The 10,961-nt window shown below is 65.2% G+C and overlaps 1 protein-coding gene across 2 annotated transcripts; it reads left to right on the top strand.

The window, feature by feature from the left end:
* Positions 1-336: 336 nt before the first annotated feature.
* Positions 337-10,596, top strand: TBC1D21 (TBC1 domain family member 21). Of its 2 annotated transcripts, none has more exons than XM_089309546.1 (11): positions 337-396; positions 1,280-1,387; positions 1,496-1,599; positions 2,979-3,073; positions 4,301-4,411; positions 4,730-4,830; positions 6,993-7,089; positions 7,198-7,295; positions 7,918-8,034; positions 8,419-8,502; positions 9,501-10,596. In XM_089309546.1, the coding sequence occupies exons 1-11, from the start codon at positions 337-339 to the stop codon at positions 9,531-9,533; spliced, it is 1,008 nt and encodes a 335-aa protein (XP_089165672.1). In that variant the 3' UTR covers positions 9,534-10,596. The 2 variants fall into 2 exon arrangements, with proteins under 2 accessions (XP_089165672.1, XP_069909528.1); XM_070053427.2 differs by having other exon boundaries at positions 7,195-7,295.
* The last annotated feature ends 365 nt before the right edge of the window (positions 10,597-10,961 follow it).

Genomic DNA, 10,961 nt, shown 5'->3' with positions numbered 1-10,961 from the left:
GGAGCTGGAGCAGCCCGCCCCGCCCACACGGACCCCCACACCCTCCGTTGCATATCCCACCCCGGGGAGACCAGTGGGGTTAGCGCCTGTGGTCCCAGGTGTGTCTCTCACAACATTCTTGTGTTCCAGGGCCATTGTGATGACGGCTCCGGGGACCCTGTGATGCGCAGCTGACTGGCTCTGTGCCCTGGGGGTGGGGGTGGGGGTCAGAGAGGCCCAGTTCCTCTTGGGAAGGCAGCCCATCCCCTTGTACGGAGGGTCCCCGCTAATTAAGCCTCTCCAGGGCTCCACGCGGGCTCTGGCCGGAGGCGGCTTCACAGACACTCTGCAGGGACCATGACCACTCTCTCCCCGGAAAACAGCCTCTCCGCCCGGCGCTCGGCTTCCTTCATCCTGGTGAGTGCCCCGCTCGGCTCTGGGGGCCTCCAGGCCCTGCCCGCTGGGCGGGAAAGGGGCTGGGATGGGGTGCTGCACCTGTCTTCCCATCCGTGCCAACCAACATCGGGACTGGGACACCAGAGCCCTCTTTTACCTCCCCTGCAAGCCAGAACTCAATGGCCTTGCAGATGCTTTTTGCCAGCAATTTCGGCATGCTGCCACCAGGTGGCAGTAATGCTAGAGTGAGCAGGTGGATCCAGACCCAGCAGATCCACGCAACATCTCTTCAAAATCCTAAGCTCTAACCATCAAGAGCCTGGCCAACATCCAGTCGGATTGATACTAGCGACTAAGAGCATGATACACAAGGGCTCAGTGGGCGCCTCTCCTGGAGCTCCGGTCGCTGTGGCTTTGTTCCACTGGGCCTGGATTATGAATCTCCTGTGTATCTCTCTCCGCTGCTCCGAGCCTACGGAAGCAAGCTGTCCCTCAGCATGTGCCATGCATCGTCTTCACAAACCCGTCAAGTGCACGATGCTGCACCCTCCTCGAATAAACAGGGACACAGCGGCCCGGAGGTGCCGAGCCTTGCTTGCAGGCGCCCGGCTAGGAGGCGGCAGACCCCAGCCAGGGGCTCTGTGTCCGGACCTGCAGCAGGTGGCACCCCCTGGGCGTGTAGACACCACGCCGATTCCTGGGCCCCAGGAAACTGCAGATGGAGCCCAGAGCCCTGCACGGGTCTGGACACACAGCTGGCCTGAGCGTCCCCGGTCTTCATCGGGACTGCCAAGCGCACACCGGGGCCTCTGCTGTCTGTCGCCCGGGATTTCCAGGACGGATCTGCAGCCGCGGGCCCGGCCCGGGAGCTTTGCTCCGAAGTCCCACCTTCTTGTCCTCACAGGTGAAGAGGAAGCCGCCCATCGACAAGACCGAATGGGACAGCTTCTTCGATGAGAACGGCCACTTGGCCAAGTCCCGGGACTTCATTTGCGTTAACATCCTGGAGAGGGTACGGTCACCCCGCGCCGCCCTGTGTGGCGGTGCCCCGGGCCCGGAGGGCATGGATGGACAGGGCCGCGCGGGGCCCCACCTCCTGACCCGCTGCCCCCCACGCCAGGGCTTGCACCCTTTCGTGAGGACGGAGGCGTGGAAGTTTCTCACAGGCTACTACTCATGGCAGAGCTCCCAGGACGAGCGGCTCACGGTGGACAGCACGAGGAGGTAGGGGACCCTGGGGGAGCAGGTGCTGCCCTCCCCACCTGAACCCCTCCCCCTCCCCCACCCCACGGGGGGCTCCTGACCCTGGCCCTGCACACAGCATGTACAGCCGGTTCTTGCCGGTACTTTCTCTCCCTGGCTCCACAACCTGCCCAGTGAGCACCCCGCCTGCATTTGCACACCTCCCACCCTTGGCTGGCACTTTCTGTTCCACCCACATGCCAGCCACAAACCCAGCCTTTCCTTCCAGGCCTGGATGGGACAGGGTACCTCCTCCAGGCAGCCCTCCCAGGTCGACTCCAGGTCAGCGAGGCACTGGGTTCAGTAGCTAACACACACGCACACACACAGGCTTTGAACTTGGACAGCCTTGGTCTGGGAAGCTGGCTTCATATTTAGCCATGTGTACACTTGCCCAGGAAGTCTCCTCCCGCTGTCTCCGTCTCCCAGTCAAATGGGAGCCGTGTGAGTCTCACTGGGGGCTGGGGCGGCTGGATCGGGAAGTCCGAGTGAGGCAAAGGTGCCCAGGGGAGGGGCAGGACTTTAGGACCCACGGTTTGCACCCCTCCCATGGCGAGCGTGGGCAGTGAGAGGTTGGAGCCTGCCTCTTCCTGCCCAGGCTGCAGCGGTTGGGGCTGAGCCCCCCACCCCCACCTCCACCCTCTCCAGACCTCTGTCACCGGAGGGCCCACTGTGGATTCCTCCCCATCAGAGGTGTGGGCCTGGGAGCCAGCGAGTGGGAAAGGTGCACACAGCAGGGCCAGCCAGGGAACAACCCCGGGGGGCAGGGCCGTGAGCCGGGCCAGGGCGCTCAGCCGCCCTGGCTGTAGCCGCCGCCCATTCAGCCCACGAGCCAGGGGACGCACGCTCCAGGGCTCATTCTCCCAAGTCCCTCCTGTTGCTGTGGGCGAGGACCCCCTGCCCTCCCCTGGCACCATCCTGCTCCTGGCGGCCCTGGCACTCCTTGGCTGTGGCTGCAGCCCACCCCCCTACACAGTGCCAGCCCCCAGAGGGTCTCATCTCAACCGCCCTGCCAAGACCCCATTTCCCAATAAGGCCGCAGTCCCAGGCATGCGCTAGGTTTCTGGAGGGCGCTATTCAGCCCAGGAGGACAGCACAAAACTCCGCCTCCCCAGGGCGTTGGCTTCTGAGCCGCAGGTGCAGGGTTAAGCCCACTCTCCAGTCAAGGACACTGAGGTTGAAGAAGGGCACGGGGCATCCCCAAGGCCGGGGCCCCGGGGACAGACCCGGTGAGCAAGCCCTGGGGCCGGGGCACGGAGCTGTGCATGCGGGCAGGGGCAGCCAGTGGGGCGGGCACGGCCTGGCACGTGGCTGCTGCTCGAGGGCTCCCCGACTTGTTCAGCCCGTGTCTGTCCTCGCAGGAAAAACTACGAGGCCTTGTGCCAGGTGTGCGAGAGGCTTCAGCCTATGTTGGAAAACCTGCACCGGAACTTCGTAGAGACTCGGAATATCATCGGTGAGTGGGGGGGGGGGCAGGGGAGGCAGGGGGAGGTGCGGGGAGGCAGGGGGAGGCAGGGGAGGCAGGGGAGGACTCGGTGCCACCCCGTTCCCACTCAGAATACTATCGGTGAGCGGAGGTGGGCGGGGGCAGGCAGGGGGAGGCAGGGGGAGGAAGGGGGAGGCCTTACGCCACCCCGCCCCCACTCGTAATACCATTGGAGAGCAGAGGCGGGTGGGCAGGCAGGGGGAGGCAGGGGGAGGCCTCGGCGCCACCCCGTTCCCAGTCAGAATACCATCGGTGAGCGGAGGTGGGCGGGCAGGCAGGGGGAGGCAGGGGCAGGCAGGGGGAGGCAGGGGGAGGAAGGGGGAGGCCTTACGCCACCCCGCCCCTACTCAGAATACCATCAGTGAGCAGAGGCGGGCGGGCAGGGGGAGGCAGGGGAGGCAGGGGGAGGCAAGAGAGGCAGGGGAGGCAGGGGAGGCAGGAGAGGCAGGGGGAGGCAGGGGGAGGCCTCGGCGCCACCCCGCCCCCACTCGGAATACCATCGGTGAGCGGAGGAGGGCGGGGGCCAGGCAGGGGAGGCCTTATGCCACCCCGCTCCCACTTGGAATACCATCGGTGAGCAGAGGTGGGTGGGCAGGCAGGGGGAGGCCTTACGCCAACCCGCCCCCACTCGTAATACCATTGGAGAGCAGAGGCGGGTGGGCAGGCAGGGGGAGGCAGGGGAGGCCTCAGCGCCACCCCACCCCCACTCAGAATACCATCGGTGAGCAGAGGCAGAGGGATCAGGCAGGGGGGAGGCAGGGGCAGGGGGAGGCCTCAGTGCCACCCTGCCCCCGCCCCCTCCTGCACATGTCCAAGGAAGCTGCCTTGGCGTGGGCCTGAACCGTGCCAGCCCAGACTGGGCTAATCCACCCACCAGGGGCTCCCTGTGGGGTTCCCCGGGCCACCTGCTGCTCTTGCTCCCTCACCTTCCTCCCTACCCGACCTTGAACTTGGCTGGGTTTGAGTTGGGCAGGGAGGTGGGCATTTCTGGCTAAGGGAACGATTTAGGGGGTTAAATTTAGGGGTTAGGCAAAGAGACACAGCTTGGGGGTGGAGAGGGGCTGAGCCTGGGGGAGCCGGTGTGCCTGTCCCAGCCCCGGCCCCAGGCCCGCCCTCCCACGAGGAGGGAACCCACTCAGCCACAGCCCCTCTGCTGCGGCGACCCGGGGCTGCCTGCCTGTCTCACTCCCAACCCAGCATACGACATCAAGAAGCTCTACGACAAAGACCCCCTGGGGAACGTCCTCGTGGACAAGAAGAGACTGGAGAAAGTCCTGCTGCTGGGCTACGTCTGCAACACCCAGACAGGTGAGAGAGTGGGCGGGTGACCCAGCGGGCGGGTGACCCAGCGGGCGGGTGAGCCAACAGCTGGGCAAGCAAGCAGGCAGATGAGCCAGTGGGCAGGTGGGCTAGCATCCAGGTAGGTCAGTGGCCAGGTCGGACCCTGCACTGCCTGGCCCCTCCTGCTGACAGCAGGTGCCCCCCCGACCCAGCCTGCCCCCACAGAGTGCCAGCGGCCAGGTGAGCCCCTGCACAAGGTGCCCCCTGACCAGCCTGCCCCCACAGAGTACCAGCGGCCAGGTGAGCCCCTGCACAAGGTGCCCCCTGACCAGCCTGCCCCCACAGAGTACCAGCGGGGCTTCCACGAGATGGCCATGCTCTTCCAGCTGATGGTGGAGCACGACCACGAGACGTTCTGGCTCTTCCAGTTCTTTCTGCAGAAAACAGTGAGCAGGGGGCCTGGGCTCAGGGACCCTCCCCATCCCCCCACAGGCAGCCCCAGCCACGCCCTGCAGCTGCCAAGCAGCCACAGGGTGACCTGTGAGGGCGACGCCAAGCCCAGGGCATGCGTGCCAAGAAGGAAGCAGGCCTGGGCTGGGAGGAGGGTGGGGGGCCGCTGGCCAGGCTGGGGTGGCACTGGCTGCCGGCATGCCCCTCCCTAGCCACGCTCCCAGGGCCCCGGGAGGAAAAGCAGTGACCCTGCCTGGCACTCAGGGCCTGCTCCCTGCAATTGCCTCTCATTGCTCCTGTCGTGGGGCCTGCGCTTCAAGCGCATGGGGCCGTGGGGCGCCCAGGTTGGGGGGCTTGATGCGCTGCTGCCTGGGGCAACCTCCCTGGACAGCCTATCCTCATGACCTCCCAGAGGCTGCCAAGAGCCCCCCTCACCCCTCTGTCTTCACCACAATGTTCTTGCTGCACCTTTCCCTGTCCTGATTGGCTCGGGCCAAAGGGTGTGCGTGAGATAACTGAGCTTCCATGATTGGGAGCCACGTGAGAGACATCTCTGCACCCCTGCCGCACGCACCCTCACATGCACACACACCCCCACATGCACACACACCCTCACATGCACACACATGCACACACACCCACACATGCACACACACCCCCACATGCACACACACCCTCACATGCACACACCCTCACATGCACACACACCCTCACATGCACACACCCTCACATGTACACACACCCTCACATGCACACACACCCTCACATGCACACACCCTCACATGCACACTCACCCTCACATGTACACACATGCACACACCCCCTCACATGCACACACACCCTCACATACACACACACCCTCACATGCACACACATGCACACACCCCCTCACATGCACACACACCCTCACACGCACACCCCCTCACATGCACACACACCCTCACATGCACACACACCCTCACATGCACACACCCTCACATGCACACACATGCACACACCCTCACATGCACACACACCCCACATGCACACACATGCACACACCCTCACATGCACACACACCCTCACATGCACACACATGCACACACACCCTCACATGCACACACACCCTCACATGCACACACCCTCACATGCACACACCCTCACACGCACACACATGCACACACACCCTCACATGCACACACATGCACACACATGCACACACCCTCACATGCACACACACCCTCACACGCACACACACCCTCACATGCACACACACCCTCACATGCACACACATGCACACACACCCTCACATGCACACACACCCTCACATGCACACACCCTCACATGCACACACACCCTCACATGTACACACCCTCACATGCACACACCCCCACATGCACACACCCCCACATGCACACACCCTCACATGCACACACACCCTCACACACACACACCTACACAAGCACCCATGATGCACACACGTGAGAGTGCTTCAAGCAGCTCATGGGAATGGAATGAGAAGAGAAGTCTCGGGGCGGGCACTTGGCCAAGTGGTGACAGTGCCACTCGGGACGCCGGCACCCACAGCAGAATCCTGGAGTTTGAGTCCCGGCTGCTCTGCTTCCAATCTGGCCCCCTGCTGGTGTGCACCCTGGGAGGCAGCCATGATGGCTGCCACCCACGTGGGAGCCCTGGGTGGAGCTCCCGGCTTCCAGCTGCAGCCTGGCCCGGCCCTGCCTGTGGTGGTTATTTGGGGAGTGAACCAGCAGGTGGAGGAGCGCTCTCTCTCTCTCTCTCTGATTTTCCAATAAACAAAACAGACAACTAAGCATTGTATCAAAGCAGCGTTTATTGGGTGTAAGACGTGTTTGACATTGTGCACACAGGGGTCTTGAAAAAGGTCATGGCCAATGGCTGTGCACTGATTACAAAATACTTTTTGCACCACAATAAACCGATTCTAAAATTCCATTTTCCAGGGCAGCCCCTGCAGACGCACTTTCTGCGAGGTCTGTGAAGCCCCCGGGTGCACCCTGGTCACAGACAGAGCCCCGTGCACGCACGCACACGCAGCCATGCACAGACACGTGGGGCCCGGGGCCTGGGGCCAGGGTGGGAGGAGGGGGTGCAGGGCTGGCGCCTGAGCGGGGACCGGGTGCCCGCCCCCTGCCCTTTGCAGGAGCACTGCTGTGTCATCAGCGTGGGGGTCGGCCGGAACCTGGACATGCTGAGCGCGCTGATCGGCTTCCTGGACCCCGTGTACGCCGAGCACCTGAGTCAGTGCCGCCCGCGCCTCCGGGGGGCGGGGGCAGCGGGGTGCGTCTGGCCGCGCGCGGAAACTCGGCCTCCCCTGACCCTGGCCTCTGCCTCCCTCCCCGCAGAAGGGAAGGGCGCCGGGGCCGTGCAGTCCCTCTTCCCCTGGTTCTGCCTCTGCTTCCAGCGCGCATTCAAGTCCTTCGACGACGTCTGGAGGCTCTGGGAGGTGAGGCGCTCGGCTGGCCCGCGGGACAGGCCCCTCCGTCCAGGGGCGGGCTTCTCCCGTCCTCCCCGGCTTGGGTGGGACGCAGCTCCGGAGCTCGGCTCTCACTCGGCCGGCCACCCTGCGCCCCCTGGCGGGAGCAGCCGGAACCTCAGTTTATCGGTTGGTTCATCCCTGCAAAGGCCCCTGGGCTGGGCGCCCTGCAGGGCACTCAGCCGCCCGCCGCCCGTCCCCAGGGCACCACGGCACCGCGGCACGCCCTCTGCCCGACCCAGCGCAGTGCTAACCTAGCACCCTGTGTCCCACGCGTCGGCTCTCACCCACTGGGCCTGCTGCTCTCCGAGCCCAAGACCATGGCCACCCTCATGTCCTGGATTGCTAAATTCCCAGCAGCCCTTGCTTTGCCAAATCTCCACTCCAAGGCTCCAGGCGGTTCCCCAGTCCCTCTGTGTCAAGCTCCTACCTGCCTCATTCATCTGGGTCCCTAGTAGCCAACGCACACCTGCCTGCCTGAGTGACTGGGGGGTGGGGTGGGTGATGGGTGGGTGGGTGAGCAGTGGGGGCCACTGCACGGGCCGGGGGATAGCTCGCCACGCCCAGGGCCCGCTGAGCCAGGTGCCTGCAGGTGCTGCTGGCAGGGAAGCCGTGCAGGAACTTCCAGGTGCTGGTGGCCTACAGCATGCTGCAGATGCTGCGCGAGCGGGTGCTGCTGAACGGCATGGGCGGGGCCGACATCCTCCTGGTGAGTGCCCCCCCAGCCCTGGCGGGCCAGCACGGGCCAGCACGGGCCGCACAGCACGCACCTGCAAGCCTCCCCACACGCCCACGCCCAGGCACCGGGACGCCCAGGTCTGGGGCCGTCTGGCCTCTCGGCCCTGGGACCCTCCCGTGGGGAGACAGCGTCTTCCAGCTCCTCCGAAAAGCACGCTGGTATCCTCCGTGGCCCCCAGTGACACCCCAGGTCCCTCCTAGAAGCCGTGAGACACTCGCAGGGTGGAACCCGGGCCTCCCCGGAGCCCAGGCCACCTTTGCCCTGCCCGGAACACGGAGCCCTGGAGGCCGCCCGCTGCCGAGCGCACAGGAGGGCGCGTGGGCCTCACTCGCCTCCGTCCCCCCCCTCTGCCAGGCCTGCAACAGCCTCGTGGACCTGGACGCCGACGAGCTGATCTCGGCCGCCTGCATGGTTTACGCTGAGCTCATCCAGAAGGCCGTGAGTTGCCCAGGGAGGCCTCCTCCCCTCCCCCCCTCCCCTCCCCTCCCCCTCCTCCTCCTCCCCTTCCTCCTCTCCCATTCCCCCTCCTCCTCCCCCCCTTCCTCTTCTTCTTCCCCCTCCTCCCCTCCCCCTCCCCCTCCCCCTCCTCCCCTCCCCCTTCCTCCTCTCCCCTTCCCCCTCCTCCCCTCCCCTCCCCTCTCCCTCCCCTTCCTCCTCCTCCTCCCCTCTCTTCCTCTTCTTCTTCCCCCTCCTCCCCTCCCCCTCCTCCCCTCCCCCTCCTCCCCTCCCCCTCCCCCTCCCCCTCCTCCCCTCCCCCTTCCTCCTCTCCCCTTCCCCCTCCTCCCCTCCCCTCCCCTCTCCCTCCCCTTCCTCCTCCTCCTCCCCCCTCTTCCTCTTCTTCTTCCCCCTCCTCCCCTCCCCTCCTCCCCTCCCCCCTCCTCTCCCTCCCCTTCCTCCTCCTCCCCCCCTCTTCCTCTTCTTCTTCCCCCTCCTCCCCTTCCCCTCCCCCTCTTCCTCTTCCTCCTCCTCCCCTTCTTCTTCCCCTCCCCTCTCCCCCTTCCCCTTCCCCTCCCCCTTCCCCCCTCTCCCCCTCCTCCTCTTCCCTCTCCTCCCCTTCCTCTTCCCCTCCCTTTCCCCCTCCTCCTCTTCCCCCCTCCCCTTCCTCCCCCTCCTCTTCCCCCTCCCCTTCCCCCTCCTCCCCTCTCCCCTTCCTCCCCTTCCTCTTCCTCCTGCTCCTCCTCTGAGAAGCCTTCCCTGACCTCCCCAGCCAGCCCACGGCAGGTGCACCCAACTTCCAACACGGGCTCCCGGCCACCACCCCGTGGAAGGTGGTCTGTGTGATTTCCCCGCTGTGTGCGAGAGTGGCCCCTGGGCAGGCTGCACTCCCCGAGACCTGGCCCTTACCCCTCACCCCTGCCTGCACCTCAGTGGCTCACAGGGAGGTCGCTGGCCGGGTGAGGAGTGAGAGTCCCTGCTGGAGCCCTTCTCTTGCCCAGGTTCCCCAGCCGTTGAAGGACTTCCTTCTCTGAGGATGCTGGGGTCCACAGAGGACGGGCGCCCCCAGGACAGACGGAGGCACTTCCTGGGACACGAGGAAGAGGACCCAGCCGATGGGGCGCGGGGTGGGGGAGTATTTAATACAGCCGGACAGAAGCCCCCCGGAGTGGCAGTTTGTGACGTGAGGGCTGAGGCAGGGTGGAACAAGAGGGAGAGTCGGGTGAGCAGACCCCTCAGGAGGCTGGGGGGCTGGGGGGCGGGCAGAGGCTGGAGCGCAGCTGTGAGGTCGGCAGCTCACCTCCCGCCGAGCTCCAGGGCTACAGCAGTGCCTGTCTGGGAGCAAGTGCCCAAGGGGCCTTCCAGACTCCCGGGGGAGCCCATCCTGGGACTCACCCACTCCCGAGAGGAGGGGCTGGCTCCCATGCCCCACCCACTGATCCCCCAACTCCCAGTGCACCAATTGTCCCCCAGAGCTGCCCCCTGCTCTGTGGAGGGGCACAGCCCAAACCCCTGGTCAGCAGGTCACCCCTCCCCGTTTCCAATCTCCTTCATAATGGCAGCTTCTGCTCTCAGCCCAGGCCCCGTCCCGGGACTGAACTGTGCCTGCCACACTCAGGATCTCTGAGTCAGCATCTTCACCCTCCCTGGGGCTGGAGGCACTTCCCACCTGCCCCCATCTCCCCATCTCTGGCACAGCCCCAAGCCGCTGCCTGGCTGCCGGAGGGGCATGCTGTGGGTGGGCACGCAGGCCTGACCCTGCAGAGGGCTTGGGCTGGCTCGTGCCCACAGCTGCTCAGCACACACACACACACACATGCATGTGCACACGCATGTGTCACTCCCCTGCGAGCCAGGGAAGAAGTGACGTCAGAGGGGCCAGGCTCCCACCCCAGCCACACCGCTGGGCATGACCTGAAGCCGGCATGAGTCCCTTCGCTCGGAGCCCAGAGTCCTTGTCATCCAGTGACGTCCACTGAGAGACAGACTGGGGGAGGAGGCCCTGAGATCCCGCCTCGTCGGCTTGCCCGTGACAGGGACTGTTGCCCCGAGTAGGCTGTGTCCACTTACACACACAGGGCAGCACCTTATTCTTAGGCTGGGGGGTTTCTTTTGTTTTTTTTAAGAGGTGTTTGTTCAAATGGCAGAGTGACCGGCGGCGGGGTGGGGGGTGTCTTCCATCTGCCGGTTCATACCCAAAGTGGCCACAACAGCCAAGGCAGGGCCAGGTGGAAGCCAGGAGCCAGGAGCTTCTTCTGGGACTCCCACATGGGTGCAGGGGCCCAAGCACTTGGGCCATCTTCCTCTGTTTTTCCAGGCCATTAGGAGGGAGCTGGATCAGAAGCAGAGCAGCCGGGACACAAACCGGCCCCCATATCAGATGCTGATGTGGCAGGTGGCGGCTTTACCCACGACACAGCCATGCCACCCCCCCCCCACATGTACTCTTTCCCCGCTACTGG

This window comes from Oryctolagus cuniculus, chromosome 12, assembly GCF_051225735.1.
Source record: "Oryctolagus cuniculus isolate XC-2025 breed Fujian yellow rabbit chromosome 12, ASM5122573v1, whole genome shotgun sequence".
Classification (NCBI taxonomy): Eukaryota; Metazoa; Chordata; class Mammalia; order Lagomorpha; family Leporidae; genus Oryctolagus; species Oryctolagus cuniculus.
The sequence above is the reverse complement of the archived record's forward strand: the minus strand, read 5'-3'. Positions and strand labels throughout refer to the sequence as shown.

Coding starts and splice junctions, on each gene's coding strand:
- TBC1D21 (XM_070053427.2), top strand. CDS start 337: ATGACCACTCTCTCCCCGGAAAACAGCCTCTCCGCCCGGCGCTCGGCT. Junction 7,090..7,194: donor CGTGTACGCCGAGCACCTGA/GTCAGTGCCGCC, acceptor CCCTCCCCGCAG/AAGGGAAGGGCGCCGGGGCC. Junction 8,035..8,418: donor GCGGGGCCGACATCCTCCTG/GTGAGTGCCCCC, acceptor CCCCTCTGCCAG/GCCTGCAACAGCCTCGTGGA.